The sequence below is a fragment of the Cordyceps militaris genome (assembly GCF_000225605.1).
Source record: "Cordyceps militaris CM01 unplaced genomic scaffold CCM_S00007, whole genome shotgun sequence".
NCBI lineage: Eukaryota > Fungi > Ascomycota > Sordariomycetes > Hypocreales > Cordycipitaceae > Cordyceps > Cordyceps militaris.
The window spans coordinates 2,092,612-2,111,784 of record NW_006271975.1 but is presented as its reverse complement, the minus strand read 5'-3'; the positions used below and the strand labels follow the sequence as shown (position 1 = coordinate 2,111,784).

The window sequence follows — 19,173 nt, the reverse complement described above, 5'->3', positions numbered from 1 at the left end:
GCACTGTATACACAAAAACGGTCAGACAACATATTCAGGTAAAAACGGTCCGGGATGCTACCGAGCTACCTCAACTTACCGGCAAGTAGCGCAGCCCGTCTTTACTTTGGTGGTCCATCGTTTTTTCCGATCAGGGCGCTCCTCGGCCTTGACGCGCCGTCGGCTGCGCGGTTCCTCGAGGAGCGAGTCCGGGCTAAAGTGGCATTGAGGTGAGTAGAGGCTCATCATAGTAGCTGCAGATTCCATGATATGGTATATTAGGAGAAACAGACGCCAAGACGCAGGAACCCGAGTAGTGCAACTCTCGTCATGCGTTTGTAGCGGGAATGCGTTTGTTGGACGAGGGAGGAGAGAGGACAGCTGAGGAACAAGGCTTCTTGAATTGGGGCGGACAGAAACGTTGGGCAATGAAGATGCCCTGGGATGGAGCGGGAGACGTACCGGTGGCGTCTTTATGTATGTTTGGAGTAGTTTGGACTCTGGACCAGAGGCTATCGGCGTACATAGAAGCGGACCTGATCCTTGGGGACCATATTAAAAAGTCCTTGGCCATGCGGAGTGGATGAGGTCTCTAGAAAGACCCCTCCCTGGCAGGTAAGTGGGTCAGAGTGCAAGGCCGGACGAGAGAGGCATCAACAAATCCAGTAGACGAGTCTGTAGGGGTAAAATAGGAGGGGTGCTTGATGACGAACCTCGAGCGGCTCGCCTGGATCAAAAAGTCTGGCGCATCGAGAGTAGTCACTGGAGACGTCTGAGTTGCTGGATGGCGGCACGGTAGGGGGTGTAATTCGGCTATGGGGGTGTACACAGGCAGCGTGTCCATTAAACATACTCTTGTTCCAGATGGCTATTGAACTGGCTTTAGTATACTTTCTTGATATAGAGAACCAGCGCAGTATTCCATAACCTCTTCGCCTGAACAAATTACAAATGCACATGCCATCTTTGTGTAAGTGACAAGCCATGTTTCTGTAGCCCTATCAGTATTACCCACACCACAGACCCCGTCGTCGTCGACGACTTTCCAGACCCTTCTCATGATCGGCATCCATGCGGTTCGCCTTACAACAAGTCTCTAGTGCCCCGATTTGCGTGAGCCCATCTCGCTCGCCGGACACTTTTGTTACCGCCGGCGGAAGCGGGGCATCGCCGACATAAACGAGCGGGCCCGCTGTAGCCGAGCGAAGGCGCTAACTAGGCTTATTCCTGTCTGGCGCGTACGTTGCAAGGCAGATGTAGAATCGACACTCGTGAATACTAGACTGTCTCTCGTTTTACTATCCGCTTTGAGCCCATGTAGAAACGTCTGATGCCGTCAATAATAACTGGAAATCGTGTCGGCACCTGGCGATATTGGCGATAGGCTGGTCAGCCCTGGCTACCAGTCTCTTGATCTCTTGATCGACAGCGGCAGAGTCTCTTGACTGACAGTCGCTGAATCCGTCTTCCATATTTGGTCAGCCTCCTCTTCCCTGTCTTGTTTTTTATTCTACTTTGTCATCACTGTTTCTCGTGACTCCACAGTCTCGTCTGTAGACTATCCCCTGCTCCCTGCACCACCGGCGCAAGCCCGATTCGCTCCATTACCCCACAATGAACGAAGCTTAGCGCAACCTGCTTGGAGATCCCTGCAGGACCCCTTCAGCGCCATCATCATTTCCGCCTGGTGTCCTTTGCCGACTCTCACCAGCGGCCAACCACATGCCTTGATCGGCCAACCGTAGTAGCAGAGTTGCATCTCCCAGCGCGTGCTTCCCTGCTACGAGTGGCCAGAAGAACACGAAGGAATCATAGACTCGGGCTCATTTTATCTCATAGTTACCCAATCGTAACCCAGCAGCGGAAAGTGCGATGATAAACCGTGACAACAAGCCACACCCACCCCGACTCGGCTGTGATGGGCGGCACGCCTCAGCCCCATCACCAGTAACCTTTCTCGGTCCACCAGCTGAAGCCCAACAAGGCTAACCTAACCTGTCGAGATGGCCACAGATGTGCCCAGAAATGGTAAAATTGCCCGCAGCATCCAGGCAGAGCCAAATGCTTGGTGGTGCTCTCGTTCTTCGGGTGGTGGCAGGTGGCTACGGATGCCACGGCGGCTGGCCACGTTGGTCGTTCTTCTATTTCAAGGGTTTTTTGTCCCTATTTACTCATCGATTTTGCTCATTATTACCAGATATCATGTCCTAGTCACAAGTGAAGCATACCTCTACGAATGTGCACTGCACAGGTCATCAGAGATGAATATAAGCAAGTATATACGATAGTGGTCTATTATAGACTCATTCTCAATTAGACAAGTGAACTACTTCTCAGGTCGTTTCATTGAAGCAGTTGGAGCACCCGACTTCTTTTGACAAATTCGCCTAGAATGCGAGATCGTGCGCCAGATCGCGCCCTACTGACCACATGGTGGATCATGCAGACAGGCAGGCTCGTATAGCTTCGTAGGGTATAGCGCTCTTTTCTTCCCTGCCGCTCTGTTGGCGCCGCCGTGTCCCTAGGGCTGCATGATAGCCCGCCTGCTGGGGCGGCGTCCTCTGTCCATGAAGTCTTGGCTGGCCAACCACGGTAAGTTGTTCTTGTCCGTGCCAGTAGCTTCTATGGAGCTTTGCTGCTTTGAGAAGCCAGATCCTATGTGTGTTCGTTCCATTTTCAGATAGCTGACGCGGCGGTCTGATTACTCAAGCACCTCCAGCCGCGGGCTGCTTTGAGACTGGGCGGAACCCTCAGGGGCCTCGCTACCATGGGTCACTTTCTCGAGGGTCTTGCTCTTGCTCAGTTGTTCATCGCGCAAGCTCTATAAAACTATGAAGACCCTGAGTATTTGTTCTACAAAGAGAGCTGGAAACGGCATTCTAAACAGCGGCAAACTTTTGATACTGCTGCAACATTTACTACCAACAGCCGCCAATCCCGAAATCCGATGCAGCAATTGGCACGGGATTGAATGCCTTCGTCTATTCATCAGGCCGCGCTAAGATCAAAACAGCACCTTCGCGTTCGGGCCACCCCCCCCCTCCCCTCCAGTCCGTGGCCCTGATCTTCGTATAGACATGGGGTAGTTACCGACACTTCTCTTCGGCTGTTTCCCTCTTCGGCTTGCGATGACCCGGACGCGCCGATGACTATCTCTCGTTATTCCATGCTAGGCATTTGTTGGAGGATGGTTGATCCGCCTCGCGCTGGCAGTTTGGCGGCCTCAACTGCGTCCTCGGAGCAAGGACAGGAGTGCATCATTCACGCGTAAAAACACGCCAGGCCAAAATGTACGTTCCTGGCCGGGCTAAAAATTGACGATTAAATTGTACACTCAAGCTAAATACTTTCAAGTCATGAATTTGCCAATGATTTTACAAGAAAGTAGACCTGGAAAAGGGAGTTAGTTGTCTTAGTTTTTCTCATAGCTCGGGTAGGGGGTCTCTAGCGCAGACCACCACTATTAATACCGGGAATAATACGCTCCAGCTAAAAATAAGCCCCGAGGCGAGTTTCGGAATGTTTCTCCCTCCTCCATTTTGTTTTTCAGGGACACATCGGCAGATTTCACCACTGTTCAGGTTCAAGGATTCGCAGACACTGTTGAATGAGCTCAGACCATACTTCTCACAGCACCGTGCATCAGTCAACACTGCCCCTGGCATGGGAATTCCCCCCTTTTTCCATCATCATGATTGCTCAATTATGTATTCTATCATACTATGGTTTATTAATAATGAATATTCAGAGATGCAGCAAGTCATTCCCTGCAAGCCATCTAAGTAGGGCAAGACAGGGTTACCCAACGCCAGACGTAGTAAATGCGCCTCCCCCATACTCAAAGAAATGGGTATTGAAAGGACTTTGTGAAAATGCAACAAAGCAATACCGCCAAATATCAAAAAAAAAAAAAAAAACAATGAAACTGCGTTAAATAAAGGGGAAAGCCCATTGAGCTTTGGATATATCATTCTCGTCGAAACCGCCAGAGGTTAGCGCTGCCTCTGGTTGAACCTCGACGTCAGCGGGTGCCGCTTTCTCCTCGACTTGCTCCTCGTTGTCGAGACGGACTTTTGCCTCTCCGGTATGGGCGGCACAGGTTCCTCGTTGATCCAGTCGTCGTACGCGCCAGCCCGCAGGCGGCTCTTGTGGCTGCGGACGCTGCCGGCGACGCTCTTGACCGGCTGCTTGTTCTTGTCCTCCGACACGACCGTCGTCGTCACCGTCTTGATGATGCTCGTCTCGGGCACCGGCTCGAGGTAGCCCTCGTCGCCGGCCACCTCGTAGCGGCCCTCAATGTCGGTGTGGTACGACAGCGTGGCGCTGCGGACCGACTGCGCGTCAAACTTGGAGGCCGGCGGCGCGAAGCTGGCGCCCTCAAAGATGCTCTTGTCGCCAAAGATGCTCTTGGTGCTGCCGTACTTGTCGGCGTGGCCCATGGGCAGCGGCGGCTGGAAGGACGGGTACCCGGAGATGCTGGCGACCTGGCCGGGCGCTCCCTCGCTGCTCACCACCTTGGCGATGAGGGAGGTCATGACGAGTTCAATGTAAAGCTTGATAGTGTAAGCGAGTGGTGCAAACTGCACGTATCTGTAAGGAGAATCAGCATTGCCAATGGCCATGTTACGGGACGCCAATGCCACATACACATAAGGGTCGGATAGACTTAGCATCCCTAGTAAGGCGGCATCCATGGCTGTCGAAACCACAATGAGGACCAGGTTCATCTTGAACAGAGCCCAGTACTTTGGCAGGCCGCCGGCGATTAAGCGGAATCGGACCAGGTACAGGAAAAAGGCATTGAGGCCGAGATCGACGACCAAAAAGAAGCTCTTTTCAAACTTTTCAAAAATGTCATTGAGCCGCTTCCGGGCTGGTCCGGCGTTGGGCAGGTAGGCCGGGATCCATATTACGTAGACACCAACGTTGACGCCGAGGATGAGGGCGAAGAGCCCCCAGCGCATCCATGTGGCGCGCTGGCGGCTGACCATGATGAGGCAGACGCGGTTGGCAATGATTTGCGAGAGGACCTGCGTCTGCAGCGCCCACATGGTGACGGTGCCAAAGTAAAAGGCGAGGGTGCCGGGTATGCGGTCGTTGAAGTGCAGGATGGTGATGACGGCGAGGACGAGGTTGACGAGGCCCTCGGACCAAATCATGTAGAGGTAGCCATTCGCCCAGCCCCAGGCGCGGGCGCGCTGCACGATGCGCCGCGTCTGGGCGCAAATCTCGACGAGGGTAAAGGCGAAGACGCCGACAAAGGCGCCAAAGTAGAGCGAGGGCAGGTCGAGCATGGTGTTATGTTGCTGTGCTGCGGGGTGGTGGTGCCTTGGTCGAATTCATATATGGCATTCCATGTCTCGAGAAAGCCCTCTTGTCTCTTCTTTTCGTCTGTTGTTGGTTGGTTGGGAGAGTGAGAGAGAGAGTGAGAGAGAGGGGAGTGAGAGAGAAGGGCTAGAGAAAAGAGAGAGACGAGACGGATCGGAAAAGAGCAAGAGGAGACGAAACGTGACAGGGTGGTACCCGAACGGGCTTGACAGGATTGGATGGTGACACGGAAAAGGACAATAAATCAAGCAAGACAAAAAAAAGGACCATACAAATCAAGGCGGGAGGCGACGAGGCTGAAGAGCAACAACAGAGCAACAGGCAGCAGAGTAACAGAGAGTAGCGGGAAGGAGGCGCCAGGGAAAACGGGTACACGAATAGCAAAAAGAGGCGACAAAGTTGGTTTTCTTGCATAACTAGCCTGGGAGGGGAAAACGGAACCTTTCCATGACGGGTGGCAAGCTCCATAACGAATGGATGGAGCTTGGCGCAGAGAGAGAGAGACAGAGAGAGACAGATGTGTTGTTGGAGCCGAGGTTGGTGATTTGCCCGATTAAGCGGTCGCATATCACAATCACACAAGCCAGCACAGATGCTACATCAATCTGCAACCAGGGCCCCCCCCTGGTTCAATATGTATGTTATTTCCCCGAAGAAGAGAAGAGCATTTGCGTATGTATAATCACAACATCATTTACGCAAAACACTCTAACACTTGTTGTTGTGCGTCTGCAGTGGTTGTTCTTTTTTAATTCTCTGCTTCTTTTTTTACGCCAATGGAGTTTTTCTGTTTCTATTTGCGTCTAGCGAACCCAGCTAGCCATCATGGCGCAAACAAAGGTGCGCGCGTCTCCCGTGTGTCCTGTTGGATGGGAAGGGGGGACTCGGGTGTGCCCAGGTTTTGGTGGGCACTAACTAGTCAAACTATATTCGGGCAACAAGAACAAGCAGAAGATGCCGATTACGCGCGCAAAGGCCCTTGCTCTTTTGCCCCCCTCTTCTTGGATTGTTTGCTCAACGGCTTCGCTTGGTGGGGGGTTGTTGTTGGACGCAATTGCCACCTAACACCTGAGGAGAGAATATCTGGCTTGTAGTTATGGGATACTGAGAAAAATCAGACCAACCGACAAGCAGACAAGAGCTGAAAAGATCCCGGGCAGCCTGCTGGGATGATTCATGCGAGCTCTTCGTCAAGCATCATGCTTGCAAAGGGGATCACCGGCGATCAGACCGCCGGGCAGGGCAAGCAGCCGACCACATATTGTTCCGCTTCGGTGTTGGCACCCCTCGGTTTCAGTGGTAGCAGTGCTAGCGGGGCATTTGGGCGAAAATCTCATTTTACATTTTCGTGACAACGAAAGCATCTCTTTTTTTTCTGCCTTTGCGTCGCTCTTTGTTCATCCCGCTCCGTCGACGGGTTCCATGTGCCACTATGGGCCTTTGCCGTGGGCGGGAAGACTTATTATTAAAAAGAAAATAGAAAAAAAAAGATGCCGTGGGCGACTCGCTCTGTGTGGCCTCTGCTGTGTAACCTGGAGACGGGCGTTCCGGAGGTTTTTAGATTCAACACTGCAGGCACTTATTTACGTCTTTGAGGGGGAAGAGTTTGGTCAACAAGGCAAGGCAGCAGTTCATGCAAGCTGGATTTCTTTCCGAGCTCGCAACACCACATCTCCCCCCTCCGGAGCTCATTCTTCCTTTTGCAAATTGGAACAATCACAAAGTGTCTTGCTGTCGTCACATCGCTCGTATCCACACCGACGACGGGTTGTTGCCAAGCTGTTGTTGTAACTACGGACCCCCATGGATCAATGGGCATGTCAATTTTCTTTTCTTTTTTTTCCTTCGCGGTCACTTGTCGATGGTGCAACTCGAGCTTCTGCATCCCTTCTTCAGCATCAGCCAACGCACGCGGTCAGACAACTTCTTCTCCACAACCCGGAGGGGGGGTCTCCCCCGTCATCCCTGCATGCCATGCGGCATTTCACGAACAAAGCGGCGCTCATTGTTTGTTCATGCCAGGCTGCCAAGGCGCACAACAGCTTGTAACTAAAAGTTGCGTCTGCAATCTGGCGTTTCCAGCTTTGGTTGGGTCGTTGCGTTTGCGTTTGCGTGTACGTTGCTCTTGTTGTTTCGTTTCTTCTAAGCTGCCAACACGCTCGTTGATCAAATCGCGCAGTGAACAAGTGCTTGGAACAGAAACAAGGGGCAGGAGGGGTACGTACTTTTCCCACGATAAATTCATCGTCAGCAATGCCGAGATTGGCGAAAACTTGCGACCGGAAACAGCCATGTGATGACGACCGCTGCCAGTTTCCGATTGATCCGCATGGGGCGCTGCCCCTTGAGCACATGGCTAATTTCATCAGTCCACAAGTGCATAACTATGATATGCAAAAGTGCAGTGCTCACAGATAATAAATGAGGTCATGTACGTCTGATCGTCTGATCGTCTGCTCGTATTCAATATTAGAGCCCCAACGTTTGCTCCTCAAGGTGTCAGGACCACTGCGTCCCACTCCCTGGTGCCCAGTTTGATTGTATATCAGTCAGGACAATGGACCGTGTGCTATTTTTTTGATTTGTTTCTCCATTGTTGGAAGCCTTTCCCCTGTCCCTGTGCGGCCAGCCGACATAGGGCTGCAGCAGACAACGCAGGCAACATGGTCATGTGAGGGCAGCCTTCTCGGGTAGCGGCAGCTCGCTCTAGGCAGCCATCTGGTGTCGTTATCAAACAAAGCAACTCGAGTCCAAAAGTGTGAGTGAAATTAATAATGCTAACTGCTATCATAATCTGGCCTTATAGCTGGCCCGGTCGCAGATTCTCGCCTTTCTTGCTTTCAACCCTCGCTGGTTTCCCTAGATACCAGCAGCGGTGAAGGACTGTTCAAAGTCTGCAATGATGTCATCAATGTGCTCGATGCCCACCGAGATACGAATAAGATCCTATATCAAGTCAGTCAGCGGTTTGTTCCTTCTTCTCACGACTATGCCACTGCACTCACCTCGGTGACGCCAGAGTTGGCCTTGGCCTCGTCAGAGAGCTGTTCATGAGTGGTCGACCACGGGCTATTCAATTGTCAGCAACTTTTATCCTTTCCACGACAACCTCCTCCGAGCCAAAAAGAAAAAAACAACATACTGAATCGCCAGGGTCTTGGCGTCGCCCACGTTGGCCAGGTTGGAGATGAGCTTAAAGTTGTCGACGACCTTGGCGCCCTCGGCGACGCCGCCCTTGACGCCGAAGCTCAAGACGCCGCCGAAGCCGCGCTTGAGGTAGCGCTTGGCCGTCTCGTGCGAGGCGTGGCTGGGCAGGCCCGGGTACGAGACCCAGCTGACCTTGGGGCTGGCCTCGAGGTAGCGGGCGAGGGCGAGGGCGTTTTGGGCGTGGCGCTCGGCGCGCAGCGACAGCGTCTCGGTGCCGAGCAGCAGCTGCTGGGCGGCAAAGGGGTTCATGTACGCGCCCAGGTCGCGCACAATCTCGACGCGCGCCCGCACGATAAACGACACGGGCCCAAACGTCTCCCAGAACTTGAGCCCGTGGTAGCCCTCGGACGGCTCGACAAACTGCGGGAACCGCGCCGCGTTGGCGCCCCAGTCAAACTTGCCGCTGTCGACAATGACGCCGCCCACCGTCGTGCCGTGACCGCCGATCCACTTGGTCGCCGAGTGCACCACAATGTCGGCGCCGTGGTCGATGGGCCGGACGAAGTAGCCGCCGGCGCCGAACGTGTTGTCAACCTTGTGGCAACACCCAAGATTAGCCATGCTTTGCCAGCAAAGTCCGGGTCGTGTTTGTAAAAGAGAAGAAAAAAAAACAGAAAAAAAACTCACAACAAGAGGGACGCCCTTGGCGTGCGCCACCTTGGCAATCGCCTCGAGGTCCGGCACGTTGTAGCGCGGGTTGCCGATGCTCTCGACGTAGACGGCCTTGGTCTTGTCGTCAATCAGGGCGGCAATCTCGTCCGGGCTGTCGCCGTTGACAAACTTGGTCGTGATGCCGAGGCGCGGCAAAAACACCTTGAACTGGTTGTAGGTGCCGCCGTAGAGGTTCGACGTGGAGATGATGTTGTCGCCGGCGTGGGCCAGCGTGTTGATGGTGATGAACTGCGCGCTCTGGCCGGACGAGGCGGCGAGACCGGCGACGCCGCCTTCCAGGGCAGCGATGCGCTTCTCGAACACGTCGACGGTAGGCTGTGCAAAATTGTCAGCAAAGTCTTTGCCCCTCGCGATGCTCTTCCTTTTTGCTGGGGGGCGGTAGTTGACGTACGTTCATGATGCGCGAGTAAATGTTGCCAGGCTCCTTGAGGCCAAAGAGCCTCGCGCCATGGGCCGAATCATTGAATGTGAAGCTCTATAATCTGCGTCAATGGTGGCCCTCCGCGGCAAGATCTACCCCGCGATTCTCACAGTTGTGGCGTAAATGGGCACGGCGCGCGACTTGGTGGTCGGATCAGGCTCCTGGCTGTTTGAATTGATGTAAGCTAGTGAACCAGATAGTTGCCCCCAAGATTTTCCTGTCCAAGGGTAAAAATGCACATACCCAGCATGGAGCTGAAGTGTCTCAAAGTTTTTGCTGATTTGGTCGGCCATGATGCGTGATGTCACACGTACTCGAAGTTGCTTGAGGAACCGGGTGGTAAATCGTTATCCCAGAGTATTTATAGCTAGCAATCTATGCCAAACTTGGTGCTACCACGGGTATACGGGAAAGAAGAAGGAAGATGCGGCAGCACAAAAACGGGTGGTGCACAGCGTTATAAGTAAAAAAGGATGCAACCTTTGCCCGTCCGTTACTACCCCTCATCTGGCACCCTCAATTGCAAATCCCCCCCAGTTTGTTACTACCCCTCCCCGATTTTCGCCCACCTTTGGGCCTTCCATCACACGGCGCAGCGCCTCGAAGCTGCATCGAGGCTTGCAGAAAGGGTCCGGGGTGGAGTCCGGCGGCCGGTCCTTGACACCAAAAAGCACGCCATCGCCACAGTGGCCGCCTGCGTAACCGGATGCCCAGGTCGCGTCATTTCCTAGTTGGGAGAGCAGCTGCAGATGCGCAATTGGATCTTGCTCACCGGCAAAGCTGGCGAGAGGAGCGGAAGCCCTTGACCCGAGACCGGCTGCAGTTGCATTGCGATGGGCGGAAAGGATACGATGACCCAAGGCACGGGGAAGAGACCGTAGACAGTGATTGCCTCCTAAGGATGTTTGGTGTACCGGGTATCCATAACTACAACACAACGACTTCACTGACTTGGCGGAAATGATGCCATCAATGGTCGGCCAGGCGCGCGTTGACGAAGGTGGGGGGTGTTGTCACTAGGTAGTTAACAGTGTGGCGCGCCAGCTTCCGATGACCTTGGTCAAACAAGCTTCAGTCTTTTATGCTTACAAGCTTCGATCCCAAAACGGCCATGAATATCAGCTATAGAGGTCGAAATATCAATCTCAAGTACTTGTATGCAATCTGCACGCAGCACAAGGCTACCAGATCAAGGCCAGATAGATGAATATTAGATACCTTAATAAACCACCGATATGCATATGCACGATGGCTATTCCACGCTGCGTTGCTTTGGCTGGTAAATATATACACGAAAAACCGGATGAATCCCATCGTCAGCAGGACCCGACCATAAGCGCGCCAATCCAAGCCGCCCGCCACCTTGTCCCTGGACCTCTTACCACCCATTTCTACAATCGCGCATTCGCTTCGGCCATTTGACGGCGCGCGGCCGTAATCTTGTTCATGTGCGCCTCGGTGCGGAACCACTCCTGCGCGGCGACAAACGCCGACGCGATCCAGGCGCTAAACTCGGCGGCGGCGAGCACGGCGACGGCCCGGCTGAGCGTGCAGCTGCTGCGGCCGGCGCACGCCGTGGCCGACGCGTCGCTCAGCGTCAGCGCAAACGCGACGAAGCCGCCCAGGTACAGGATCGCGTTGAGCCCCTCGACGCCCATCGACGTCAGCCGGTGCGCCATGATCATGCGCCGCTGCCGCACGGCGACCTCCAGGTACGCAATCGACGCGAGCGACACGCACGGCGCGAAAACGAGGAACTGCAGCGCCCCGGGGCTCGCCTGGTGCGCGACGCTGGCGTACCAGTGGTAGACTGCGCCCGTTTCGTCAGGAACAGCTGCGGTGACATTTTTTTGCATGGGTTCGTGTTTTTGGTGGGAAAAGGGCAAAGCACGTACCGTACGCGGCTAATGTTAGATTGACCACGGCCAACAGGCCCTGCAGAACGCGGAGGAAGATGACGCTGTGGCGACCCATGATGGTTTGACGAACGAGAGCAGAGCAGGCGAGGGAGCAAAAGTAGGAGTAGCGTAGGGTCAAGATGGAGGCTCCCTTTGTAGTAGAGGGTCCTTTGTTTTTTCTCCTCGTGGTTTTCCGGATCATTGATTCGCGATTTCGCTCCTTGTTGACACTGCAAGTCGTCTGGTATGTGGATCGACTGTTCTTACACAATGAGGGCCACAGCGAGCATGCACGAGATGGAATCTACGCAGCAATATGACGAGAGATTGAAGGAGTCCTGTTATTGAGTATTTTGAGTACTTAAATGTTTTCATGCTTTGAATCAAAAGATTCTGCAGTCGGCCCTTTGAGCGGTGGTGGGTGAGCAAAGTCTCACGCGTGTGAGACGGAGGGGGCTGTCCAGGCATGCAGAGTTATGAGGGGCAAGAAACTTCAAATCGATATGCAGTGGGGAATATGAAAGTCATTCAATCGCTGGTATCCTGACGGTTGGTTTTGGAGACGAAAAAGATAGCAAGTGCCGGGCAGCATTCTCAGTGTAGGTCATTGGGTCGACAAAAAGATCAAGGCCAAACTTCACCCAAAAAGAATGCGTGATCTGGGAATCGAACCCAGGGCTCCCCGACGTTGCGGATGGCAACGGAGAATTTTACCACTAAACCAATCACGCTGGTTGTCCTTGTGGAACGTTGAGATTTCTCTGCCTTATTGGAGCCTAGAAACTAAGCGAAGCTGAGCCACCGATTGTCATGTGGGAATGACTTCTAGGGTAAGTGCAGATTTCCAGTTGCGTACATGGCGTGCTTCTGGCTGTTCACTAATAATATCCTGCGATGCGATGTGTTTTTAAGGGAGTATTTGGCTTGTTGTGGATTTATGCTGATCATTCATGCCTTTATTGACTGTGCATGAATAATTCTGGTGGTACTGTATCACGTAATTGTACCTACGGTTGATCTGGAAGTGCATGTGAAGAGCGAGGCTGAACTTCATACCGCGAGGTTTTCTTGGCAGCTGGCAGACTCTGTTTGACAAGAAATTGTTGAGGCAAAACAAACGTGAAAATTCTGCGACCTGCATTGTTAGCCGCCAATTCAGCATCAGAACCTGCACCAGCATTACACAGTCCGTCACATCCGTCGGGGAAAGTCTACGATCCGAATCTTGACTACTGGTGTCTCGGCTGAGAGCCGCCGACGTGGACGCGCCAATCTAGTTAGCCAGCTGTGAGCTTCTTCCCCTCACCCCCCCTCGATGATAACGCGTGGGGAAAGGAATAGCTTCGAAAACCAACTTCGCAAAAGAGGTACGGATGAAAACGACGGACTTTCGGGCCGCGCATTTGGTCCGGGGCGGCCTCATCAGCCACCGAGCCCAACATGCTGGCCCCCAGAGTAGCGCGACCGAGAGACATGTGGGCGGGTATGCACGAGTTCGACATCGAAGTTGCCAGCACCAGACGATGATCCGAAACTACTGCGAGCGAGCCACCGGGGGGGGCTGATGAGTGGCAGGCGGCACAGCTCTCACCTCCGCCCTCTCGTCTGCCGCTCCTCTCCAGTCCGCACCACAACTGCGCGCCCAGGAAAGCCCATTTATTACTCCGTCCTGCGATTCAATACTACCATGTCGTGGCATCTGCAGCAACGCCTCGTTTCGCCGCTGACATTACCACAGGTAGCGGCCCCATTGCGTGGTGCTGCTGCTGCCGAGGCACCCCCATAAACATCCCCATAACCTCGGCCAGTGCTAGTGTGGGTAGTGCCCCGGACTTCATGACCATTTTCGGTGTCAACCACCTGGCTTGCGTCTATGCCAAAAGAGCCAATCGCCGGCCCCTTCTTTCTTCCTCTCTGTTTCTATTCCCCAAGTTGTCCAAAGACGACGTGCGAGTTTGTCATCCTTTTCGAGTTCAACAAGACCGCCGCGTGTAACGTCTGGATCGACGAAAGAAAGCTCGCGTTCCCTTTTTTTTCCCACCTCCACGTACGTTTGCTCTTGGTTCGCCGCGCGCGCCCGCAAACGCCTCGGCTTGCTGGGCATTTCTCGCCGCCTCGAATGAAGACCCGCGCATGGCTAATCCGACCTCTTCTTCACTTGTATTAGATTCCCCGACCACGACACGACACCATCGCAGCCATGGCTCCTCAGACCGCCGAGCAAATCATTGCCGATATCAGCGCGCCGCCGCCGGTCGGCGCCCCTCATGCTGTCCCGATCCCCGGCTCCGAGCGTGCCAACCGCACGCCCGTCTTCCGCCACTGGCGCTTCCGCGACCAGCCGCTCCTGACCAAGCTGGAGCCCGAGGTCGAGTCCGTCCACGACCTCCTCGAGCTCGCCATCCAGAAATACGGCCCCCGCAAGGCGCTGGGTGTGCGCAAGTGGAACCCCGCCACGCAGGCGCACGAGAACAAGTTCGAATGGATGACATATGCGGAGATGGGCGAGCGCCGCAAAAACCTCGGTGCTGGCATCGTCGACGTCGTGCAGCAGGCCGGCTACACCAACAGCAAATACGGTGTTGGTATCTGGTCCCCCAATACCCCGGAGTGGCACCTGGTCGGTATGTATTCGCCCACATCCCCTACGATGACGCCGCAGCATCCTAATACCTCGCGCAGACATGGCCTGTACCTCGCAGAGCCTGTTTAGTGTATCGCTCTACGAGACGCTCGGCCCCGACACCACCGAATATATCATCAATCACGCCGAACTGCCCGTCGTTGCATGCACGGCGAGCCACATCCCGGTCCTCCTCAAGCTTGCGTCGCGCGTGCCGACCCTCAAGGTCATCATCTCCCTGGACCCTCTGGACAAGGGCGAGCACAAGGACAAGAACCCTGGCAACATCCTGCGCGAAATTGCCGCTCAAAGCGGCCTCAAGCTCTACGAGATCCAGCAGCTCGAGGAGATTGGTCTCAAGACCGGTCGCGGCTTCCGCCCCCCCACCTGGGACGACCTTACCACGATCAACTATACGTCCGGCACCACCGGGCCCCCCAAGGGCGTCGTGATGAAGCAAGGAAATGCTGTCGCGGCCATCAACGGTGCTCGCTCCATGGGTAACGTCCAGGCCAACGACATCCACATGTCGTATCTGCCGCTCGCCCACATCTACGGCCGCATGATTGACCAGCTGGCCCTCGTGTCCGGTGCGGCCGTTGGCTTCTTCCGTGGTGACGTTCTCGGACTCGTAGACGACTTGAAGCTTCTGAAGCCCACGTCGTTCCCCTCTGTTCCGCGTCTCTTCAACCGCTTCAACTCGGCCATCAAGGCGGCCACGGTGGAGGCGCCCGGCTTCAAGGGTGCTCTCTCCCGACACGTCATCGATGTGAAGAAGGGCTACATGCGCCAGCCGCCCGGAAGCACCACCAACACGCACTTCTTCTACGACAGACTATGGACTAAGAAGGTGCGCGCCGCTGTCGGTCTGGACAATGCCCGCTCCATGATTAGTGGCAGCGCGCAGCTCGACCCCGACGTGCAAGAGTTCCTCGGTGCTGCTTTCGGCAACGAGTTTCGCCAGGGATACGGCATGACGGAGACGTATGCCGGTGCTACCGTCCAGCTCGCCCGTGATTACTCGGCGGGTAACCTGGGACCTCCCCTCCCTTGCATCGAGCTCTGCCTCGAGTCTGTTCCCGACTACAACTACAGTGTTGACGATAAGCCCAACCCCCGCGGCGAGGTGCTCATGCGCGGGCCCACCTTGTTCCAGGGATACCACAAGAACGACGAAGAGAACCAAAAGGTGCTCGAGGCGGACGGTTGGTTCCACTCTGGTGACATTGGCGAGATTGATAGCCTCGGCCGTCTCCGCATCATTGACCGCAAGAAGAACGTCCTCAAGCTGGCCCAGGGCGAGTACATTTCTCCCGAGCGCATCGAGAACGTCTACCTCGGCAACACCAACATTCTTGCCACGGCGTATGTGCACGGTGACTCGAAGGAATCCAGCCTCGTTGCCATCTTTGGCATTGACCCGGAGAACTTCCCCCCCTTTGCCAGCAAGGCGCTCGGACGAGCCGTTGCTGTCGGCGACACTGCCGCGATCAAGGCTGCTGCCAACGAGCCCAAGGTCAAGGCCGCTGTGCTCAAGGTCCTGGACAAGATTGGCCGCAGCCACAAGTTCAATAACTGGGAGCGTGTGCGCAATGTCCACCTCGTCATCGACCCGTTCACCCCCGACAATGGCCTGTTGACTCCTACGTAAGTTGCAACATTGTTCGCGACATCGCTACTCACTGTACTAACATGGAATGCTGCAGGCTCAAGCTCAAGCGCCCGCAAGCCGGCAAGGCTTTCCGCGCTGACATCGACCGCATGTATGAGGAGGTCAAGGCCACGGAGGAGCCGAGCAAGTTCAAGCTGTAAATATGATGGCACGACGGGAAGGGAAAAAAAGATGCGAGGGGATAGAGAGGATGCCTGTCGCACAGTCTCGATTGGCGGCTCGGTCATTCATTGTATGCTTAGCGAATATCTAGATGGGTGGGGAAGTTTTATATGTTCTGTGATAACTAGAAGGGCTCTACAAGTTTGATACTACAATACCATTTTGATGACTTGGTTATTGATATTGCGGGGGTTCAGCAGGTTATGGCACTAGCGCACAGCCCCCCGAAGCTAATCTAGACGTGTGTTTTCGGGGAGTATTTCGAGTATGGATCGACTGGAAACACGGCCGGCGGCCATCCCACGTTTGGGAAAAGATGACGAGTTGACGTGGGCTCATTCCGGTGCTTGATGATCCATCCCATATGCAATCGTGGCACGGAACTACGGTCATGCACTCGAACGGTATGGCGCCTCCAGATGCTGCCAACTATCCTGTAACGAATTCTGCCATAGGGTTTGCGGAATAGCGTGGGTGTCGTGGATAACCCGACAAACGGGCACTCGTTATAGTTGCGCTGTTTGCTACATTCTTGCAGAGAGGGGTAAACACTCATCAATCCATGTAGACTGTTGAAAACTTCCCCGGCAGCATAAAGTGAGAACAGCCCAGCACTTGGCAGTTTAAAGCAACGTGATGCAACCTCTCTAGGTACTTCATTCCAGGCCGTCGCCAGCTTCTGTGTAAAACGGGTCTTGTGCTAAACGACTGCGCCCCCAATCGCCGGTGGAGCGAGCATTAAGCTTAACACAAGCCGACTTGTTGCTGTGCATGCCATTACAGAGCCCCTTGACATTGGAAATCATGGAGCGACTTGCTATATGGTGACTATACATCGTGGGCCATGCATTGCTTGGCTCCCAAGCTTGCTTCCGTCATGGTGCTGCTAGCACCATGCGGGCTTATGCCTCTGCTACCCTACTCCATACCGAAGGCGAATCTGGCGGGAGCCTAAAATATCAAAATATATGAGACTTGATCTTTCCGTGTCGCAGACTCGCACTTCCTCCGGAACCTTGCTCGCCCGTGTCCCCGCCACCCACTGGTACCGCTACCCCAGCGTCTTGGCTCCGGAGCAAGACGCCACCACCCTCAATAGCGGCCCTGTACGGAATAGGTAGGTACGACGAGGGCATGATGGAAGCGACGGATGGACGGACGGATAAGGGGCCGTTGGTGTGTCAAACAGCAGGAATGAAGTTTAGTGTTAAACCCAGGCCTTGGCGATTTTTTAAAGGACGTCCGCTCCCCCTCTTCTTTGTTCCTCTCTTCCACTCTGTCATACACCGACTTTAGCACCCTCCAAGCTTCAAAGAGAATCGGCTTGCGATGACGTTATTACAGAACCTCGTCGTCGCCCTGGCCGCCCTCGCGCAGACGGCCGCCGCCGCCTCTGCCTGTCCCGGCCCAGCGCCGGCCTCGAACCCGCAGTCGGCCGACGGCGTTGCCTTTAAAGTGCTGCAAAACGGGCTGGCCCGGCCGCGCGGGGTCGTCATGGATGCCGAGGGCAACCTGCTCGTCGTCGAGGCCCAGGGCAAGGGCGTGACGCGCGTGGTGCTCGACGACGCCGCGGGTCTCGACGTCTGCGTGTCGTCTAGCGCGCAGCTGATTGATGATGACACGGTACGTTGCCTTTTGTTGATTTTGTTTGGGGTCGAAAGAGAGAGGGAGGCAGAAACTGACGTCATCGCAGCTCAACCACGGCATCGCCCTCTCCGGGGACGGCAAGACGCTCTTCGTCTCGTCCGAGACGGACACGTACGCGTACCCGTACGACGCCGGCAAAGGTACTGTCGGCACCGCCCGGCACATCATCCAGGGCATGGCGCAGACGGACCACGTCTCGCGCACGCTGCTCGTGCCGCGCCATAACCCGGATCTGCTGCTCGTGTCGCGCGGCTCCAACGACAACGTGGACAAGGAAACGGCCGACATCGCGTCGGGGCGCAGCCAGCTGCGCAGCTTCAAAATCGCCGACCTGGTCAAGGACGGCGCCGAGGCTGTCGACTACACGGCGGGCGAGGTGCTGGGATGGGGTCTGCGGAATAGTGTGGGTGTCGCGGACGACCCGACAAACGGGCACATTGTACGTGTTTTTTTTTTTTTGCGGATGGATGGATGGCTGACCCAATGAAAAGTGGACGGTCGAAAACTCCCTCGACAACATGAAGCGCAAGGGCGACGACATTCACAACTCCAACCCAGGCGAGGAGCTCAACTTTCACGGCCTGCCCAACGACACAGCCAGCGCGCAGTACGGCCGCAACTACGGCTACCCCGGCTGCGTCGCCATCTACGACCCCAGCATCGTCAGGGACTTTACCGCACAGGGCGGGCCCAAGGTCGGTCTGCAGATGACGGGCGACCACATCTCCGGCTACACCGACGACTGGTGCCGCGCCAATGCGACCGCGCCGCGTCTCACCTTTGGCTCTCACCTCGCGCCTCTTGATATCAAATTCCTCAGCGACGGCAGCGCCGCGCTTATTTCGTTTCACGGAAGCTGGTAAGTCTTTTATACATATTTCTTTTTAAAATATGTACTGACAGCAACTGGTAGGAACCGCCAACCGCCCAATGGATACAGACTCAGCCGCGTGAGCTTTGCCGACGGTCAGCCCGTCGCCAAGGCGGACAGCGACGACGCCGAGGAGAAGCTGCTGTGGAATGCGGACAATGCGGCCTGTCCTGGGTCGTGCTTCCGCCCGACCGGCCTCTGGCTCGATGACAAGGGGCGTACCTTTATGACGAGCGACAGCTCGGGCGAGCTCTTTGTCGTCACGGGCGCCAGCAGCAACGGCCCCAAGGCCAAGGTGAATGGCGGGGACAAGACGTCGGGAGCGGAGCGGAGAATGCGCAAACAGTTTGGGGGCTTTTTATGGTAGATACTGTGGCTATGTAGGCTATACTTTTGATATGATTTGGACAAAGTTATGTGATATACGGATTTTATTCTGGTGATTTGACAAAGCTTAGTAGGGTGGTCCAACTATGTAGATCAATACAGAGGCTTGCCTTATTGCTTAGACTTTAATAAACCCACCTAATAAATCAATAAAATACTCCCAAGGTTTCCTATAACTAATTAGTTTTCTAAGAAAAAAGAGACAGGCAAACGTGTAGTCTCTCTATAGTATTCCCTAAAAAGCCGCCACTGCCACTTATAGCGGTCAATTGCTCGAATAGAGGCTATAGTGCGCTATAACCCTTA

At 54.9% G+C, this 19,173-nt stretch overlaps 5 protein-coding genes across 5 annotated transcripts; 2 read left to right on the top strand and 3 right to left on the bottom strand.

Annotated features, from left to right (window-relative positions):
- Nucleotides 1–3,971: 3,971 nt before the first annotated feature.
- CCM_08892 (uncharacterized protein) lies at nt 3,972–5,273 on the bottom strand (the record flags this gene model as incomplete). The annotated part of the gene is made up of 1 exon (XM_006674028.1): nt 3,972–5,273. One exon carries the CDS (start codon nt 5,271–5,273, stop codon nt 3,972–3,974), a length of 1,302 nt encoding a protein of 433 aa, XP_006674091.1.
- Nucleotides 5,274–8,166: 2,893 nt separating this feature from the next.
- CCM_08891 (O-acetylhomoserine-lyase) lies at nt 8,167–9,900 on the bottom strand (the record flags this gene model as incomplete). Its single annotated transcript, XM_006674027.1, has 6 exons — nt 8,167–8,253; nt 8,313–8,376; nt 8,450–9,048; nt 9,142–9,501; nt 9,578–9,661; nt 9,718–9,900. The coding sequence occupies 6 exons, from the start codon at nt 9,898–9,900 to the stop codon at nt 8,167–8,169; spliced, it is 1,377 nt and encodes a 458-aa protein (XP_006674090.1).
- A 1,098-nt stretch (nt 9,901–10,998) lies between these two features.
- On the bottom strand, nt 10,999–11,581 carry CCM_08890 (uncharacterized protein; the record flags this gene model as incomplete). Its single annotated transcript, XM_006674026.1, has 2 exons — nt 10,999–11,441; nt 11,503–11,581. The coding sequence occupies 2 exons, from the start codon at nt 11,579–11,581 to the stop codon at nt 10,999–11,001; spliced, it is 522 nt and encodes a 173-aa protein (XP_006674089.1).
- A 1,760-nt stretch (nt 11,582–13,341) lies between these two features.
- CCM_08889 (long-chain-fatty-acid-CoA ligase 1) lies at nt 13,342–15,940 on the top strand (the record flags this gene model as incomplete). Its single annotated transcript, XM_006674025.1, has 4 exons — nt 13,342–13,458; nt 13,673–14,129; nt 14,188–15,775; nt 15,835–15,940. The coding sequence occupies 4 exons, from the start codon at nt 13,342–13,344 to the stop codon at nt 15,938–15,940; spliced, it is 2,268 nt and encodes a 755-aa protein (XP_006674088.1).
- Nucleotides 15,941–17,291: 1,351 nt separating this feature from the next.
- Nucleotides 17,292–18,847, top strand: CCM_08888 (Soluble quinoprotein glucose/sorbosone dehydrogenase; the record flags this gene model as incomplete). The annotated part of the gene is made up of 4 exons (XM_006674024.1): nt 17,292–17,585; nt 17,656–18,048; nt 18,101–18,468; nt 18,523–18,847. 4 exons carry the CDS (start codon nt 17,292–17,294, stop codon nt 18,845–18,847), a joined length of 1,380 nt encoding a protein of 459 aa, XP_006674087.1.
- Between the last annotated feature and the right edge of the window lie 326 nt (nt 18,848–19,173).